Source organism: Kryptolebias marmoratus, linkage group LG21 (assembly GCF_001649575.2).
Source record: "Kryptolebias marmoratus isolate JLee-2015 linkage group LG21, ASM164957v2, whole genome shotgun sequence".
In the NCBI taxonomy this organism is placed as follows: domain Eukaryota; kingdom Metazoa; phylum Chordata; class Actinopteri; order Cyprinodontiformes; family Rivulidae; genus Kryptolebias; species Kryptolebias marmoratus.
Window position 1 is genome coordinate 3603803 of NC_051450.1, and position 20554 is coordinate 3624356.

The 20554-nt window shown below is 38.8% G+C and overlaps 1 protein-coding gene across 16 annotated transcripts in view; it reads left to right on the forward strand.

Moving 5' to 3' along the window:
• The window catches only part of svila (supervillin a), an 83891-nt gene that overhangs the window by 44577 nt on the left and 18760 nt on the right, over window positions 1–20554 (forward strand). For 8 of the 16 annotated variants that reach the window (XM_037973221.1, XM_037973222.1, XM_025002588.2 and 5 more), the window contains 16 exons: window positions 649–741; window positions 1340–1622; window positions 2852–2911; window positions 3561–3879; window positions 5552–5651; window positions 8245–8362; window positions 10881–10937; window positions 13318–13398; window positions 13834–13890; window positions 14341–14506; window positions 15034–15117; window positions 15902–15988; window positions 16214–16391; window positions 16475–16647; window positions 18298–18453; window positions 19103–19239. In XM_037973221.1, coding sequence (XP_037829149.1) covers window positions 649–741; window positions 1340–1622; window positions 2852–2911; window positions 3561–3879; window positions 5552–5651; window positions 8245–8362; window positions 10881–10937; window positions 13318–13398; window positions 13834–13890; window positions 14341–14506; window positions 15034–15117; window positions 15902–15988; window positions 16214–16391; window positions 16475–16647; window positions 18298–18453; window positions 19103–19239 — 2149 coding nt within the window. The remainder of the gene's footprint in view (window positions 1–648; window positions 742–1339; window positions 1623–2851; window positions 2912–3560; window positions 3880–5551; window positions 5652–8244; window positions 8363–10880; window positions 10938–13317; window positions 13399–13833; window positions 13891–14340; window positions 14507–15033; window positions 15118–15901; window positions 15989–16213; window positions 16392–16474; window positions 16648–18297; window positions 18454–19102; window positions 19240–20554) is intronic. The other 8 variants (XM_025002594.2, XM_017440418.3, XM_025002591.2 and 5 more) reach the window with 7 other exon arrangements.

A 20554-nucleotide genomic window follows, 5' to 3' on the forward strand; every position in this document is an offset into this window, starting at 1 on the left:
TTTTCAAAGTCGAGATTTATTTAAAACTGTTCATGGTGGATCCATTTTGACTCAACATGTGTAGCTTCTCAGAAACAACACAACAGCCTATTTGGTGCATTAGAAACCAAAACAACAATGGAGCCATTTTTAGTTTTTCTCTTATTTTTCTACATCTGTCTCACTTCGTCCAGATCCAATTCATAAAGTCCTTTTCACATCAATGATTGTTCCCCCGAAATGAGGGGGGAAAGGGTTTGCAAAATTTGTGACCAATGCCAACTATCACGTGCATTTAATTATCTATGGAAACATCCAAAGTGACCTAAAATAAGTGAGCTCTGTATGGGTAACCACTAGGAGTGGATGAATATTCTGACATACTGTAGCAACCTAATGTCACTCTGTCAAACTCATAACTAATGTTTACCTGTCCTCTTCAAAGTTCATCATTTTATTTCTGTCTGAGCTTCTTTGTCAATTGCCAAATGAAATTTAGTTTTGCAACTCGTGCCATCTTTTCAAACATTGTCCATCCGTACCTCAACACGCCCTAACTTTAGTTATCCCTTTTCTAGATCACCTGACAGTCATGTTTCTTTCTTCTGTCCCTTGTTATTCTCTCTGCCTGTGTGTGTATGATGCTCTCCCTGGCCTTCCTTCCTGTAGTGTCCCCTGTCATGTGCCACAAATGACTGATCAGTCCACCGTAACATGTGCAGATAGCCACACCCTAGTTTGCAGTAATGGTCTGCCCTACAGGTACCCAATAAACATGTGTGCACGGATATGAATGCTCCAGTTGACCTGAAGTGTTCAACTAACTGGTTTGATTCTGACTGGTGCTGCTGATTCACCACTGGTCTGCTTACAGTTGAGTCTTAAACTATAGAACAATGGTGTCCAATCTTAGTGCTGGAGGGTCACTATGCTGGATGTTTGAGATGTTTTTCTGTTTTGATACACCTGATGTGAATGAATGAGTGACATGCTTCTACAGAACTTAAAGACCTGCTGAAGAGCAAAGAAACAACTAAAACATGCAGGATAGGACCAGGATTGGACACCACTGCTTTATAATAAAGTAGAATCTTAATGCACACTGTTTGTTTTGCCATTCTGTAATTAGATAATGGTTAAATTATTAAATGACACAAAATGTTTTGCTTAGTTCTCTGCCTGCATGTATAACTTTCATCTTTATCTGCATGGTAAAACGTTTGTTAGATGCACACAGATTTTACACCATTGTCTGAGACGTGGCATGTCATGTGCTTGCTTGCATGAGCCTCTTTCCAGATTACCACAACTCTCCGTTTTCTCCTTCTTTCTTGTCCTTTGGGTGTCCTCCTCCCCTCAGCCTGCAGGCATCCTTGCAGCAGAAGTCCACTGCCCGACAGCCAATGCAGGTTCATCACGAGACCCAGGGCTCGAAGCAGGTGCCTGCAAAGGATGGAAAGACTGAGATTCAGAATGAGGAAGAACCTGATGTCTGCACGCTGAGCCTGGCAGAAAAGATGGCACTGTTTAATCGGCTTGCACAACCACAAACCAGGGTCACCCGCACCAGAGGAGATGCACGCCATCGCAGAGCTAACACTCGTTACCAGACACAGCCAATCACTCTGGGAGATATGGAACAGGTGGGGTAATACCTGCAGCTGAGCTCTAAAAGGATCTTCGAAACATTAATGTCATTTTGTTTTCTTAATTCTTTTAAAAATGTGTTAGTTCAGTAGCTTTCCATTAGTTTATTAAATTCTTGGAGAGAAAAATGTGTTAAAGTACAATCCTGAAATGTATTTAAACAATTAGAGAAGCTAGATAAATGGAAAGGATGTAAACAAACACTAACAGAGATAGGATCTCTTTGTATCAGCAATAATTCAGTGCTTTTAAGGGGAGAAAAAACCTCTAAATGTTTATTTATTTACTGTGCGTGTACAACAAGTAAACTTGTTTTTAAAAACTGAGCTGTTGCAACCAGAGAAAAGAGGTCAAATTTGACATAATTTGGTTCATTTGAGCCCAGTAACACTGAACTATGCCTGCCATGAGGACCCATGTCATCCCACAGTGTGTCTCAGTGACTGACTTTAGCCAGAGGCTTCACCGTCTCATGTTTATGCTGCCCTTAACACCAGAGCAAGACAGCTGTGTTCGGAGTGGTGGCGTAACCAGGAGGCACGTACTGATAAAGAGTGTAAAATATATCCTGTTCAGTGATAAATCTCGGTTCTACGACACCACAGATGACCATTGTGTGTATGGCAGCCCAGAAGGGAAAGAACCCGTCCTGCCAATACTGTGGAGCAGCACACTGGAGCAGCATCATGGTGTGAGGCACCAGAGGTCATGACTGATTCAGGGGGCTCTGATGGCACAACACTGTCTTTGATACCCTGGGTTTGCCTACATCATATTTAGATCTTCCAGTATTTAGCCAGGTCATCTGATCATTCCCCGATCAAACGTGGAAGTCTCAGAAGTTTTCTCTGACCCAGTGCAGATCTGCTTCATCTGGAGGGCCAGTTGGAACAGCTTTGGGTTATTCTCCATCAAATTGCCACTTGTATCAAGGCCATCGGCAACATCGTATCCTACTAAAAGGCTATCTTCAGCGTGTTGTTTGTTTAGTCTAACCGTTACAATACAGTCACATAACCTTTAGCACATGCAGTTTTACAGCTTCATTTTATTTCCATTTCTTTTTGTCAATGTGTGTATCAATGTGATCCAACCAGGTAATTTTTCAGAAAATGTTAGTACAGTTGCTATCACAGTTGTGGTAGTAACTGTAAGATATATTGTCTTTATTATGACAGAAAATCCACAGAACAAGTGCTGTAGTACGTGTGTGTTTCTGCCTCAGGAGCTCTCAGATATAGACATCAGAGATGAACTGGAGATGAGTGACAGTCCAGTTGAACAAGTAAGGTTCCTCTGAACAGTCACTGCATTTGCATTGGAAGATGAAGCAGCCTTTTCTCAGAAATGACTCTACATTTCTGTAATCAACGAGCTTTGTTTGCCTCATTTCCATGTTGTTGTGACTGCATCGTGAATGTGGAGAAAAGTTCTGAGTCAGTGTTTGTCATCGTAAAGCAGCTATGACGTGCCTACATGATCTGGCTGATATTTAATCAAAGCTGAAGTACTTAAAAGATGAGGTGAAGTGGAGAACAGATACGTTCACCACATTCTGATGGAAAGCAGCTTCTTGTCTTCTGGCAGCCATTTCACGAAGGAAGAAGAGAATTAAAGGATGTTAACATTAATTTAGCTCTTCCTATAGATATGTATTGTTGCTTCTCACTGAATGCTCTGCAGACATGTCAGGTTAGTCACCTTAAAGGCATAGGTATGCATGTGTAGTGGTTTGAGCTGGATGCACTGCGTGTTGGGAGATCACATGATCTAGTTAGACAGGCTGCACTCTGATGCTGAGGAAGTGCTGTGATCAGGATTCTCTTTATTGCTTGTGTGTGCACTTTACCTAGGCTGTTTTGTTTTCAGGTTTTTTACCAGACCAACTAACTTCTTTGTTTGTTTGCATTTTTTTCAACAACTTGTCTCCATAGCTTCAAAATGGAACATGTTCTCAGTACCTCCCTTCTTCATCGTCCTCAACCGAACTCGGAGCAGGAGCCAGTGTGTCAACTGTCCATGTTGGAAAAAGGAGGCTGCCTTCTCCGGAACTAGCAGTCAGTCCTGTGCTACCTCAGCCTCAGTCTGTGGGAGACAAGGAGGAAGAGGAGAAAGAGAGGGCGGAGGAGCAGCAGCATCAGCCATGCAGACGTGGAGAAGAGGGAGCGGTGCAGAGCTCAGAGGAACAAAGGAGATATCTGAGTGATGAACGGCAGCATTCAGCAAGCCACAAGAGCAGAGCCATTAGTGCAGGTAAGCACTACTAAACACCTGTTTTCTAGTAGTTTCAGATTTTTATTTTATGGTAATGTTCACATGAATCTTTTCAGTTTATACTAAACAAATGTGCAAGAATTTCAAAGTGTTATTAAGATAATTGACATTAACAACTGGTGTATAACCTGCATGTATTTACTAACATTTTATCTGTCAGACTGTAGTTTCCTTTCAGTTTTTTGTAGAACTAAACTGACAAATTTGTTACTGAGCACATTTGAAATAGTCTAAACAAAGATGATAAACATAAGTAAAAATCGTGTTTTATTCATAAAACAATAAAATGTTTGCTATAAGTGAATGTAAACATGTTTTTATACAGAATCTGTATCAAAATCTGATTGGCAAACTGTGACAACAGTTAGTAAACATACTGTTACAAGTATGGTATCTTGTTCCTAAAATTAAATTGTTACCCTTTATAAACCTTTTCATTTTGGTTTTCTAGAAGTGCATGTTTTCTGTTAGTAGCATTAAAACTTACTATTTGTTAGGAAAATACTTGAAAAAGCCATTTTCACTCAGCACTGCTTAATATGTTGAGACTATTGAGTCATTTTGCGCCTCACCAGTTTTCACAGCTTTGGCTCGATGACGCTGGTATTCAAAGATTGGCTTAAGCCGGTCGTGGGAAATGATAGAGAGGCATTTTGTAAAATGCGCAGAAAAAATATAAATTTGACCTGGAACAGTGTTACGGCGATCAAATCCCACCGAGCATCCACCATTCACCAGCAGTGGATTCACATGCGGGGGGAGCAGGTCCCTTTTTTGTTTATTTGGTGCTACACAGAGCAATGCAACTGCAATCTCAAGCTTAGCTACAAGGCCAAGTACTGCAGTTGTTACACCGTATGTTGTGACCATAGGGGGGGGCTGTTGGGTTTTTACACCATAACTTGGCCTCCAAGAAGAACATAAGCTTTGTAGAAGAGGAGGGGAGCAGAGGTCGAGGGAGGGGGGAAACAAATGCAGAAGGAGAAAGTAAAGAAAAAGACGAGCAAACCAAGGTGTTCATTGAATCAATCTGCTTCTGGTGACTCTCTCCTTCCTCCAAAGAATAAAAAGTATCATCTGACCACTAATATCATTACTGAAATATAGACAGTCACAGAATATGATGGCGTTTATCATATATTGTGACCATACTGTAATTTATATTTGAGCCAAACTGTTTCTGCTGACTCTTTGCTTCCTCTAATAAATAAAAAGTATCATTTGAGAAGTGGCATCATAACAGTTACTCAAATTTGTACTTACAAATATTATCAATTTAAAAAAACAAAAAATAATTGTTTTGTTTTTTAAATTGTTTTAATATATCCGAATACTTAGAACTACTCACACATGTTTATAACAGTTCTTAATTATTAAAGAACCAGTTTGGCTGAAGTATTTAGTCTTTTACTACAAGTTACAGTGTGGTTACAAACAACACTAACCTGCTGTTTGCTCTAGCAGAGCAGTAAGTAGCAGTTTGTTTCTCAGTCTTTTTTTGGTGTGAGATCAGAATGCCTTTTTTCATTTGTTTTATTTGAACTATTATTCTGCAGAGCTTCAACTCATACAGGAACCTTAACCTTTACTGTATTTAATTGCTTTCATGTTATTGATTTTCCTTTGTGTGTCTGTCTGCTTGCTGTCACAGAGCTGCCAGTGGGGGGACACGGAGTCAGCTTAGTTCAACCTGGCAATGAAGGAGAGCTGAGTGAGATGATGATTGCCCGACACGTGTCAATAAAAGACAGGTGAGTGTTGCAGAATGCTCTGGTGTTGACTTTTGGAATGCTGTGTGCATTTATTTTTTAAAGAGCATGCACAGCTTTTGTCTCAGAATTGTTTTCTTAGTCCTTCATGTTGTACAGCAAGCTTCCTTTGTTTGTTTATTGTGATGAAGTGTGATCGCTGTTAAAATTGAGACATTTTTCCCTATAATCAGCAAAGTAGTCATTGCATTAGGCCAGGGGTAGGCAACCCTGGTCCTGGAGAGCCACTATCCTGCATGTTTTCCTTGTTTCTCTGCTCCAGCACACCTGATTTGAATCAATGGATGATTAACAGGAAGAGGTGATTTAACCACTGAATCAGGTGTGTTGGAGCAGGAAACAAGGAAAACATGCAGGATGGTGGCTCTCCAGGACCAGGGTTGCCTACCCCTGCACTAGCCTGAACGAATCATTAGTGGCTCCTGTACAGGGTGTACTCTCCTGTCACCTGGGTCATTTGGCTCTCAGGTCTTGTCTGCATGAACATAAAGTTTACATGTGAAGTACACACTGTAACCCCAACAAGAAGAAAAAGAGGAGGATGGCAAATGCAAGAGGAAGAACAGAATATTTTCAGTGGACTTATGATGTGGAACTTGTACTTTGTGTAACATTAAACTGCAACAGTACAATAGTGCAGGACAGTGAGTGTTGACTGAGAGCCGTGTCTGTCCAGTTACATGGAGATTATGTATGATTTCAGGCCCGGTATCCAGTGAAGGACTGTTAGAGGGAATAGTTTTCCTTATGAAATTCAAAGAATGGGATTTCTCTGCTCATTGAAGTAATTCTTCAAATAAAGGTTTTGCTGTTGTTGAGAAACAGCTTTTTGCAACACAAATGCAAGCCTGTAATGTCCCATTCTTATTGCTGTTATGTCTGTCATGGTTGGGATCGTAGGTTTGACAAGTGGGACTATTTTGTATTTAAAATGTTGTGTTTGGCTGTCTACACAAAAATGAAATGGTGGCATTTCAAGATTTAATAAATATGGAACTTGTTTTTAAAAAACATTATTTTGAGCTCCTAAAATGCTGTTTTTGTGTGAACACAAAAAGCTTTTGCGTATCCACAACATGCTGTTCCCATGTTAGTGGGGCCTGAGTCCGTAGTTAAATGGTAAATAGTTGTTTTGATGCTGGTTGCCTTGCTGCCTGGGCCTGGCTATCCACTGAATGTGCTGCTGTGTTGTTGTTGAAATTATCAACTGAAGCAGTATTTTAGTTGTAAACTAGATCAATCCTATTTTTTCCTACTTGTGGACAAATTTAATTTTGTTTAGCATCACAAATACTAAATGTATAATCTAAATAAATAGGCAAATAAGCTAAATATCTTGTTTCAATGCTGTACCATCTTTTGATATGTAAAAGACTTCCTACTGTAGTTACACAAATAGCTGTCCCAATTTAACTATTCAATAAAGAAAAAGGTCTAAATTTGACAAAATAGCCAAAAATGGCTTTGATATTAACTCTGTTCTTTGTGACTGTTTATCCTGATGACATCACTCAGCTCTGAGTACAAGTAAAAACTTTGAAATTGTTTAAAATTGTGATAATGATTTGCCGTATTATATCTTGCTCACCACTCATGTAGCAAAGAAGTTTATGTAATTCTCATGTCACATTGGTTTAGACGGCCCAGCCTGTCAGAAAGTAATCCCAGCATCAATAAGGGTTTTAATTGATTGATGACATAATGGAACCACATGTTGGCTTTTATTGATGGGTTTGTGCTGCTTCCCCCGGTCTGTTGGAAGTCCTTTTTTCACATTTCACTCTTGCTTTGGCCACGTCAGGACTAGTTTAGATCCCTCCTACTTTCAAAGCGTTTTGCTCAAGGCAGGAACTGAATCCCAGATGTGGAGCTCTGTGTGGCTGTGAGGACGCTGCCAACACTGTTTTAAGACAAAATACCTCTCTGTATTTTTGACTCTATAATTGCTCAGTGTGTTCTCAGTACAAATATTATTTTGTTTGTTTGTTTTTCAGTCACTTCACTGTTGGAACTTTTAAGTTTCCTTATGATTAGGAGCCAGGCAAGCTCTTTGTCTCTGCTTCCAGTTGTCTACAAGACTTAAAAGGATCGTTCAGATCTGTGGAAAGTGTAGAAACAATTTATTACCTTTTATAGATGGTTCTTTGAAGGATCTCGGTTTAGAAAAAGGGAGATTAATTTTGATTTAACAAGCTAACAGCAAGTTGGAGTAAGGTCAGTTTTAAAGTGGATTGCTTAGTAAAAGTCCAATCTCAGAGATCTTATATGCTTCACACAAACGCCACTTTAAAAACCTTTACACCAACATTAATTTTGCATTGCATGGTTGTCCGGCTGTACTGTAAGTTTTACAGTACATAAAAAAATAATTTATGCATAATTCAAAATAGAAAACAATTTAAAAGATTATAAGTTGGTGTTTGCATGGATGTCTATAAAACTTGACACTGGAATCGTTTTAAGGCTTTTCCCCACAAATGTTTACCTTTTAGAATAGTCATAAGTCAGAAATACTCTTCTTAAGCTGCACTTCTTAGTTTCCACAATGCGTTAAGCTTCTGTTTCCCTCCATTAGGGTTGCCTTGTTGAAGAAGAGTGGCGAGGAAGACTGGAGGAACAGGATCAATAAGAAGGTAGCTGTGGGCGAGCAGCATGCTCAGCTCCGGCAGGCGGAGCAGAGGTTCAAGAAGAAGGTAACAACCTCACTGCTGACCTAACAGTTCAACAGACTGTAGATTTCCTTTCTGTCAGGATGAAAGACTAAAAATGACCTCCTGTCACTTTTAGAACAAGTCAAACTTGTGCAGAACCATCTGTTTGTGTCGACAGCAAACATTTATTGGAACATTGCCTAAACCAAACTGTTCCTAAAGCTCTGAGGATGTTTCGTGATCTTTTATGTTTGAATTAAAGTGCTGTCAGAGGTAGAATAAAGCAGTGGTAACAGTTTGAATATCTCCAAACAGAGAGGTTGTGTATTGTCCATGTTGGTGTCTCTTCATCTGTCTGTCCTCTTCTGCTGTTAAATATGTTTGTTATTTGACAGAGTCAAGATTTGTGCATAAATTAATCACATTCATGTCCTTATTGAGTGGATGGAAAGTGTTAATAAAATGGCAACATATGCAGTAGTTGAGTATCAAATTTTATTTTCTTTTGTATAGGCATTCAAATTATTTCTACCCTTCATTTTACAGAATGACTCCAGAAATGTCTGCATGTTATTCTAGACATATAATCAGGCAAGCTGATAGAAAAACATTGCACCAGTTTTTTACTTGATTATTGCAAGTTTTCCATTTTGGATAGGACTAAAATTACCAGCTTTTATCTGTGTCAATTTGATGTAAGTCATATTAATGTTAAGGCAAATATTTAACACTGAATCACCCAGTTTCAGCTTGAACAGTTTTATAAAATGCACTTACCACTCTTGAACATTTTATCTCTTATTAAAACACTTACATTTTAATGCAATATTGTAAATGTTAAAAGCTGAATGCTCTGGCTTTGTTAAATGTATTTGTTTTGGGAGTTTTTTAGAAAAACACTTTCTTTGTTGTTAAAGTATTGCTAACCTAAAACATATATGCTGTGTCAGGTGAAGATAATTATTAATTAATGCATCTCTGTCCTAAACATAGCTAATTCTGCACCATTGAGTTTCTAAACTACTTAACTAAATAACTTTGTATTAAAGAGTTTTAAAATTTTGAAAAAATGACCCAGCCTAAGAAAAGTAATGAATTTTCAAAACTGAATAAGTTTAGGAATCTAACATGACAACTTTTATGAGAATTGAGCTGGAATTAGTATAATAGGTTTATTTTTCAATGATCAGAAAGTAACATGAGGTTATATGTGATGAATATAATCAGGTTGACCAAAAAAGGTTTTGTTTTATTTTAGTCATTGAAATATGAAAGGTGAATTTGCATATTGATTTTTAAAGCTTAGCTCATACAGTATATAAAATATATCATTTTATGTTGGAGCAATAATAAAAAGTATGAAGTATTTTATCTGACAAATTTTCATGTCAGAATTATAATTTAGGATCTAAATGTGTATTTTTTTCTTTTTAAGCAAAGGTTTGTACTAAAAGTTGTTTTATATTGTAGAGTTTAGTGTCTGTAGTGACTGAAACCTTATATTTCAGCCGACTTACTGGTTGCTGTTGTTGCTGGCAGGCTTTGGTTCACTACGCAGATCTTCTTTGGCTCATTTGTTTTCCTTCACAATGTCCATTTGTCTTGCCATTTCCATTTCGAACCTAATAAATCCACGTTGACTCTAAATTAAGCACAGTAGAAAAACCGTTTGCCTTTTCCCATGAGCAACACCTGAACACAACCACTCCTGACCTGCAGTAACCCCTCCCCCTCCCGACACACTCAACACACAAATGAAAATACTCCCCCTAGTGGAGATAAACAGACAAGGTAAATGGCTCCTACAGCGATTATTAGATATGGTAATAACTGTCATGGTAAATGTTATTTTGTTTGGTTTCAAGCTTTCTTTCTGCACAGCTGTGTGTTTCAGAGATCCCTTCACTGTCATGTTTCTGTTTGCATGTCTTCACCTGTTGGAAAATAAACCACATTTCTTTTTTTCTGCATGCTTGTTTTTGTGTCATTGTGTTTTTGAAGATAAGTTTCAGGATGGGCACAGTACACACACCTCCCTGTTTAGATGTATTCTTTACAGCTCATTTGCCTCAACAGTTTTGTTCCCGGCTGCTTCACTAAGTTTGCTTCATTTCACTCAGCTCTGCTTGCAGATGTTATGGGTTTTAAATTCATTACAAGTAGGAGCTTTTCTTTGATAGCTTTTTATGCAAGTGTTCAGGTATATTTTAATCAGGAGGATCCTAAAATAATCTGTGGAGTTAAAGGTCAAAGGGAAGTACAGACAGTTTATCTTGTTTTTATCCTCCCATTTGTTTGAGCCGGTTGAAGTAATTCTGCACGTTTCCTGTTTTAGAACAAAGAGAAATAAAGATTCCTACTGTCTCAGGCACAGACATGGTGTGGGATTAAAGCAGCATTTTAGGCATGTTGCACATACCTGACATTTAGCTAAAACCTAAATAAAAGTTAAGAAAATTCTTGGCAGATCAGACTTTCTGATTTTGGTCTGTCTGTGGGCTCAGTGTTGAGACGTCAGTGTCTTCAGAACATGTCCCTGTTTTTGACTGCTTGTGTGTAGGACGACGAAGCACTGATAATGATGATTGATGACTTTGCTGTGTCGGACCAGCTATGGGTAAGGCCTGTGTGTAACCCCCGTCTCTCACAAACACTGTGGTGTTGGTCAGCCTGGTGTGATGCACATCTAACCATCTCTATGTGCTCATGTGCTGGTAGTACTTTGTTTTTGTTTTTTGGGGTGTGGGAGTCCTTTTGGTTCTACTTGTCTTGTGACCATTGCTTGCCTGGTTCCTCTAGTTGTAGCAATAAGTTTTTTTTAGTGTTGCCAACTCCTCAGTAAGAAAGGTAAGTATTGGCTGGCCTAAATGTCACTAGAAGTTGCTAAATTACATAATTGCCTAATTTGCATAATTTGCCATGTGCATGTAATTGTAATAGACACTGAAGGAGAGAGGAATAACATGAGAGAGACAAAGTGAGTAAATAAATGTGGATGTCACACATCCACATTTGTCATATTCCAACCCTCCTACTTTATCTGGGCTCGTGATCCGCAAAACTGACCCAAAATCAACATTGTTATTTTAGCCCAGTGATTTATTTCTGCAAAGAAAATGTTGCATTTACATCTTAGAGTTAGAGATCAGTCAGCTGCGGCTTTGCACAATTCCTTATCAGTGTGGACGCATAGGGATGAACATGTCCTGCACTGTGAGGACTGAGCTGCCTGTGAGTGGCAGCGCCCACTGTTCAATGAGAAGAACAAGACCTTCTTTCACCTCAGTCTCCAAACACTTGAATAACACCGCAACATTTCTAGATTTATTTTCTGAGTCGTTAAAGGGGTCAGAAAGCTCGCTAAATATAGCAACAAATCAGTTGTAGTCGTAGTTTTAGTGTAAAGCTATTCCTGTTTAGTATTAGGGTTGCACAATATATTGAATATATATTATATTGAAATCTTATCAGTATCTCACCATCATTGTGGGCAATATCAATGTTGCAAATAATTCTAATAAATCAGACACAAACTGGATGCCAAGAAAACATAGTTGGCAATCAGATGAACCCCAATGCCATAAATGCTCATGACTGACATGATGGCAGAATGTGAGTTTATCATAATAGTCAACAACATCATAAATGCATGCTGTCCTAGTTTTGTACAGCTCTACTAAAAATACATTTGATCCTTGTAACTTTTCAAGCAGGTTTATTTCTATGACTGAACAAAATTTCAGAAGGTAGAATAATGGCAAATTGATCTATTTAGATATATTTTGGCATGAATAAAGAAGTACTGATGCAGCTTGTAGTGCTATTCCTGCTATGGTGCAGTAATGTTTGCCCAGTAATGAATCTTACTGTTGAGGAAAAACTGCAAGGAGGTGAACACAACTCAACTCAACTGCTGGTACTATGCTGTGCTGATGTCACAGTTCGATCACACAGTGACCAAGGCAGCATCTATAACAGTCAGAATTCACACCTAACATGTATGAAGTTCATACTAGATATTTACATCCATTGTATAAAAAGATGACTATTTTTTCCTCACAGTCTGACATTAAATCAGATTAAACCTCTCCTGTCTTAGTTCAGTTAAGACTCCCAAAATTATTTCTGTTTGCTAAAATCCTGAACATATGGGAATGAGGTCCAGACTTTGTAACTAATTTACCAGCATGCTGAGGGTCATCGTCTGTTTGTGTTCAAGCTTTAACGTCCTGGATGATGTATTGAAATGTTGATTCAGTATTTTTTTTTATCATGATGCCATCTGTTTTGTAAAGTGCACCAGTCCCTCCTGCAGCAAATCAACCCACAACATGATGCTGCCACCCCCATGCTTCACAGTTAGGATGTCAGGCTTGCAAGCTTCTCCCCTTTTTTCCTTCCAATGTAATGATGGTCAATATGGCTAAACAGTAGTTTCATCAGACCACAGGACAAGTCTGCAAACATGAAGATCTTTGTCCCTGTGAAATCTGGCCTTTTTCTGGTGTTTTCTGAGTAATGGCTTCTTCCTTACTGTGGCCTTTCAGCCCATGTTGACGCAGCACTCTTACCAGCTTCAGCCAGCATCTTCACCACATCTTTAGCTTTTGTTTTAAGTTGATTTGGCACATTTCACCAAAACACATTAATCTCATTAACACAGAACCCATCTCCTTCCTGAGCAGTATCATGGCAGAACATTACCCTGGTGTTTATACTTGCATATATTTATTTAAACAGATGACATTCAGGCATTTTTTAAATTGTACCCGAGGATGAAACAGTTTGGAGGTCAACAATTCTCTTCCTGATATCGTGGCTAATTTTATTTCTAATGTCACACACAGAATGTTTGTGGTACAACTTTAAAATGTGTGGCTTCAATTAACTCAGATACTGTGGTTTTATTTCTACAAACACAGCCATGTTTTTCCTGCTCTTTTATTGATGCTGATCTCTGTATATTTGTGCATTTCCTGTTTTTGTGGCTTCTTTAGGATCCAATCTTTGCTGCAACTTTCTCTCCTACTTCTGAGCTTCCTTTACATCCTCCTTCCCCTGATGGCACAGCTAGCCAGGTAGGAATTAGTACCAGTTCTTACCGTCTGCTTGGCCTACTTGCTTGCCTGCCCACATGCTTCATTAAATCATCTAAAAATGCTTTGCACATTACACAGCCACCTTTTGAACCTCATCAACTGCATTAGCTGTTTGTATTTACATGCCTTGTTCTGAGATCAACTTAATTTCTGTGGTTAATTAGCTTTTCTCCTTCCCAGGTTTACTGGCAGAAGCACATAATGATCAGTAGTGCTTTGTTTATCACAGACATCATGCTGCTGTTATATCCACCTTTTAGCATTGTTTGCAGTCCAAGATCTCTTTTACAAAACCCCACTCCCTATTTCTTGTAATAATTGTGCAGAGCATGGGTACTTTGTTCCATATTTTCATCCTCATTTCCTAATTTTATCCTTTTCCACCTTCCCTTACCCCCCTTTCTGGTTGTGAAGGCCACCAAGTCTCCCCGACCCTTTCAGGTGGATCAAAGGCACCCGTGGAGACGGAAGGTGACCCTGTCAACGCTATTCACAGCTTTCTATTTGATCCCACCCATCCTGTTCCATACCTTTACCTAACAGTAAAACTTAGAGTCAGTACTGTTGCTTACCCTCTTAAATTGCCTGCTATGGCCAAATTTATCTCATTTTAACATCATAACTAACAACAAAAGAATTGTGTAAAATTCCAGATTGAACCCATTGTTGTAAACAAACAATGGATAATATCACTACTTTGGTTGAACAATGATTGATGGATTTTAGGGGTGGACATCTTGAGCAGCTTTAAAAGTTCTTAATGCCTTGAATTATTACAGCAATTTAAAAAAAAATAGACCACAATAACTTAATATGACATCACAGAGTGACGACACAATGCAGCATCGATTCCTTTCATTTCCCATCAGAGCTGTCATCAGAGCGGAGTGCAGGTAAAGGTATCTGTTCTTGTTTTCTCAGAGAACAGCAGAGACAGAGATGGACAGCCAGTGCGTGGAGACTCACATGTCCATTCAGGACAGGAAGCAGCTTATCGTGGCTCAGGAGGAGGCCTGGAAGACCAAAGGTCACGGAGCTGCCAATGACTCCACCCAGTTCACTGTGGCAGCACGCATGGCGAAGAAAGGTCAGTGAGCAAAGTTATTCCAACGTATGAAAGTCCACATTGCAGTCTCAGCTCAAACCTTTAAAGCTAATTTAGAAACTTGAGAAAAGCCAGAGTGACTTTCATAAAACAGTGTAAAAATGAACATGTTTTTATAGTTTAGTGATTTTAAAATTCTGCCCCTTTCCATACAATTTGATGTTTAGGTGGGGGGGACCTCTGTTTATTTATTTTTTTCAAGAAGTTAGGAAGTTGTGGGCAGAATTATTATTTAGGCTTTAGATGTTGTGACTCATTTTTTGATTGATTATGTATTTATTGAATGGTGTAATTATTGGCCCTTGTCTCCCCCAGCGGCAGTGAATTGGTAACGTGCAAACACGTACCAATGTTTATTAATTTAATACAGGCCATGACCTTCATGGGGAGGTGGGGTGCTGTTTTATAAATCACCCATTAAGACGTCAGCAGTGCACATCAAACAGAACCTGTAAGTCCTTTTTATCATGCAGTATGTAATTATTTTGAACTTGTCTGGGTTTCTGCAGGGCTTGCTTCTCCCTCTGCTCTGCACTCTCCTGTACTGCCCAAACCTAAATACAGCAGTCTTCCTGTCTCCAAACCGCAGGAAGGTCAGTTTTACTGTTTTTAAAGTTTGCATTTTATGCTCACTACACTCTATTAGTTACCTGTCCTGTTGTGCCCTTTAGTATATTCAGTGAAATTAATAGAACATTTACTTAAAGATTTCTACTCAATAACATAACTAGTTAACCCCTTGACTACCATCAGACACATTTTCCAAAACACACACATAACAATATGTTGTAAACTATAAAATGCACTCTGTGTTAGTCAAGGGAATATGCAATATTCCTTTTTTTGCAAAATGAGTTTAAGCTTAGTTTTAACTAAAGCATCTGTTTAAACTATTGTAACTCTAAGCAGCTTGCACAAACAAATCTTAAATTAGTTGTTTTTTTAGCTTATTCAAGACTAAACTGATTGGAAGGAAGAGAATTGGAGCTGTTTCGAGACTAATTGTATCTTTAATAAATCCACCAGAGCAGCAGTTTAAAGTACTAGTTGGTCCTCAGACACTGCTATCTTGAATAGATTACAGCACTTTAGCTAAGTGAGATCCATTTAAATAAGAAATGAATTCATAGGGGTTTATTTGTTTTGTGGAAAATAAATGTGATGGCAATAAAAACATAAACAATCCAATAGCATCAGTACTTTAGATATGCACTGTAGCTTTCTTGTCAAGCTTCATGTTCCTGTAAGGCGGTGCCAGGATCTTTAGTCAGGGATGCTTCAGCAAATTAAGTATATGAGAAGTGAAGAGTCTTCAAAAGTCCATTTGCCTTTGATTGAGTGTACTAGGATTAGCTTACCTTGGTTGTGTTTGTGCAGAGATCAGCGCAGTGTCAAATCTGAACCTGGAGTCTGAGAGGAACCTCGACAAGCTGGAGACATTCCTTGACAAGCTCAACAGTAAAAGTGAGTCCTGCACAAGATCCTGTTTAAAATGTCCTCAAGTTTCAACTTGGTGCTTACAAAGTGAGGAATCCAAGAAAAGAAACGTGACATGCGGACAGAACATCAAGTTTATTTTTCTACAGCTTTCATCTGTTTAAAAAATATTGATAATGTTGCCATTTTATTTTTTTTCTGCAAGAAAAAGTCAAAATACACAACAACAAATTATATTTTGTTCCCGTTCAGCATCTGGACTGCCAGAAGCAACCATCACTGTGACTGAGAAGAAAGTAAAGGAAGTGATGACCCTTGAAGATGAAACTTTTTCCAGGTTTTACCCCCAAGTGGAGGATCCTTCTGGCAACGCCAACAAGATGGAAATAGATGATGACTTTGATGCCATTTCTGATCCTCGGGTGCCAATGTGAGTTCTCACTGTCAGTGTAGGTGGTTTAAAAATAACAACAAAGAAAAAATAACAAACTTTAAGCGTGACCCTTCCCACAGGCTAACCTCTGCAGTGGTGCAGCACCGGCTCACAGTGCGGCCGACACGCAACGTCCAGTCCTCTAGAAACCCTCTGAAGAAGCTGGCTGCCAGGGAGGATATCAGACATGAGTACACGGAGCAGAGGCTCAACATCGGCCTGCTGGAGAGCAAACGGATGAAGGCTGAGAAGTGTGAGTGACGCTGATGCATACAAAATGTGATTGTTCTTTTTTATTCTGATAAGCAACACAAAACAGCCATTTGTAGAAATTCTACCATCAGCATTACTTGTTGCTTGAAATGAGTCCAGTTGAAGGACCTGAAAGTTGTTTTGAGTTCTTGTTCCTTTCTTCTTTAAGTCAAACTTGTTATACATTTTGTATAAATCAGGTTTTAAGAACTGCTTTTCCTGTTTGTGCTAAATATATATTGAAAAAGTTCAAAGCTATTTGCAAGGAAAGTCTTTGTTCTTAGTTACAATAGAGCCACTTCAGATTATCAACCTTGGTGACAAAATCTGACATCTGCTAATTTAATTGAATTGGTAAAGAACTCCAGCATGTTGGTTTTTATTTGAGTTTCCTTCACATTGTGTGTGTGTAAATGCTCTTACTTTCACTATTAAACGTAGCCCTGAGTTCTACTGTTGTTTTTTTTTAATTTGATTTCACCAAACATTTAAGTGATGGCCGATCACGATCATTCAGGATTTTTTTCCAGCCACATTTCTTCCTCGAAGACGATGGGTCCCCACTATCCTTCCAGGTTTTAATAATGCGTTGGACAGTTCTTAACCCAGTTTTAGTAGCTTCTGCAGTCTCCTTAGATGTTTTCTCTGCTTGATGCCAATGATCTGACCCTTCTCAATCAGGCTGACATCTTTTCCACGACCACAGGATGTGTCTTTCAACATGGTTGTTTAAGAAATGAGAAGCAACTCATTGCTCCAGTTGGGGTTAAATAACTTGTTGCCAGCTGAAACATAATTACCCACACAGTAATTATCCAATAGGAGGCTCGTACTTATTTGCTTAGTTACATTCAGATGGCAACTTTTTTGTTTTTGGCCAGGCAGTGAATTTAAGAGTTGACAGCCAAAATAACTTTTTATAACAACCACACAAAATAAAGTCCCACTGTGGCCTAGATTTTTCCCTCATGTATGAACTGGCAGATTTAACCTGTATCATGACACTTTACAGTGACTATTCACAATCAACTGTCAGCTGATAAACATACAAATTAAACCACCTTTAGCTACTTGTTTTATTTATATTACTGAAAGCTGCCTGTGACGGTTTCCTTTTGCATCCTGCAGAGTTTGCATCCGTGCTAGCAGTGCACCAGTTCAGAGGCACTGCTTATGGAGAGGTGCTTTTTGTTTCTTTTTTTCCTTTTTCTGTCATTTTTTATTGTTGGATTAAAGTTTTGTCCAAAACAATGAAACCATGGCCAGTTATGGCTTCTAATTAACTATCAGTTGTGTGCAAAGACAGGTTCTCTTCTGTGTGCTCTTACTCCATATCAGGAAAATAAGTTGTTTCAAGACATTATCCTGCAGGTTCCAACTTTCAAAAATATTGTTTACTGTGACAATAAATGCTTCCTGTTTAAAATTAACCACGTCTGTTGTCAGCAGCACACATCTCCCTAGAGCTCCAAATATCATAGTTGGTTGCACAGATCTGCTCTATTTCTTGTCAAAGGTTTTGAGTAACTTCTTCACCTATCACCAAACCCTAATAAAGACCTAATTTTTGTCTCTTTATATCTACTGATCTGTTCCGTATTTTTTCTGCCACCTCATCTCTTCTCTTTGTGCTCGTTTGTGTTCAACGCAGTGAATAAAACCTCTGGTTTCTGTGAAGCGGCTCTTGCTGGCCTGGCCAGCAAAGAGAACTTCAGCAGCATCAGTCTGCGCAGCGTCAGCATCTCTGAGCAGATGTCCAACAACAGCGCTGTGCCATACAAGAAGCTCATGCTCCTGCAAGTCAAAGGTCAGATGAGCAAAGAAGGCAGTTCAGAACATGCAGAAACACCTGAACTGTCTGCTCTGCCTTTTGAATGTTTTTTTCACAATGAACCTTTACAAAGAGCCACTGCAGTTTCCATTAAATGAAGCAGTTAGCAGCTGATACATAAAGTTATTTATGTGAATGGAAAAACAAATTCTCTGACTTGCACAAAGCTCAGAGGATACAGCTTCAAAGGTTTTATTTTTAGAGGATATCTAAAATAAGAGATGAGACTTAGTTTATTTTGGTGTTTTGCACCTCCTCCATGCATCTGTTAGTGTCAGCTGTGGATCTAAATCATCCCCAGATCACCTCACACTACCCTAGGCTGATCTGCTCCTCCAACCTGCACTGTCTGTAATCCGAGGTCAATCCACTGCATTAGGAATAATGTTTTAGGTGTTTGGCAGTCCCAATATGGTGTTTTAATAGCAATGGCTTCATATTCAGATGACATGTCCTGCTAATATTCATTAGTTAGAAGTGTAAGAGGTTTTATTGTAAAATCCAAAAGACATTTATTTATGCACATAAGCACAGGGTCAAATGTTGATGGCTCTCACAGTTTAGCTGGCTCTGATAATCCAAGCAGCCACTGATAAACCACCTTTCCGTGTCTTTGTGAAACCAGGTCGACGACACGTCCAGACTAGACTGGTAGAGCCAAGAGTATCCTCCCTGAACAGTGGGGATTGTTTCCTGCTCGTCACACCACACCACTGCTTCGTTTGGATTGGAGAATTTTCCAATGTCATTGAGAAAAACAAGGTGAGGAGCCATTTGTCTGGAATACTAACGTCTGAATAACAGAACACATTCACTTTTTCTTGCAAAATTTAGTGAGGTTTTATTGCTTGCTGTCAAAGGCAAAAAGCAGCAATAACTTAGCCAGTTTTACAGATATTGTGATAAAATTTTATGTAATAATAGTTTAGCTTCATCCCAACACACATTTCAATCACTAATCATTGTGCCAGATCTTTGCTTAAATCTGTGGCTTCAAATGTGAGAGTCAAAGTTATCTGTTAGAAAAAAGTGTGAATCATTGGATGGATTTTAATGAAACAGAAAGCAATCAATTGGAAGCACATCTACAGTTAATTAACCTTTCCAGTCAATCTAATTCAGGAAGCCCACCACAGCCAACCAAAAAAATGGCTATAAGTCAGTCACTTTTACAAGCTACATTTGGCATGGTTGTGGCAGAGTCATTTTCAACACATATTCTATATTGCCAAAAGTTTTCACTCACCTCCCTTCAAATGCATATGAACTTAAGTTACATTCCCTCTTTGATCCATTGGGTTTAATATGATGTTGGCCCATCCTTTGCAACAATAACAGCTTCAACTCTTCTGGGAGGGCTTTCCACACAGTTTAGGAGTGTTTATGGGAATTTTTGACCATTTTTCTAGAAGCTCATTTGTGAGGTCAGACTGATGTTGGACAAGAAGGCCTGGCTCACAGTCTCCACTCAGGCCAGTCAAGTTCTTCCACACCAAACTGGCTCATCCATGTCTTTATGGACCTTGCTTTGTGCAGTCATGTTGGAACAGGAAGGAGCCATCCCCAAACTGTTCAATCAAGTCATATTTATTTATATAGCACTTTTCAGCAACAAGGCAGTCTAAAGTGCTTTACAACATTAAAACATAAAAATACAGAGTTATCGTGAAAACACACACAACAATATAACAAGCTAACTAAACTTATCTAAAATGAGCGAATATAATCTAAATGAAATCATCAAAACACACAACAATATAAGGTTAAACTAAATATATCTATTTCATGAGCTAAGATCATCTAAATCAGACAAAAGTACAGAATAAATCTTATCTAAAACAAGTTATACAAAGTCAAACTAAAGATAAACTGAGAAACACCAAACTAAATATAATAAACTAACATAAAGTAAACTACGATTTAAGAACCAGCCCGGGCTGTTAGGTCCCTTTATGACTGGTGTCAGAGCTTGGTCCACATTGCCGGCAGTAAGTCGGACTCGTTTCCGGTGAGAGTTGGACTCCGCCAAGGTTGCCCTTTGTCACCGATTCTGTTCATAACGTTTATGGACAGAATT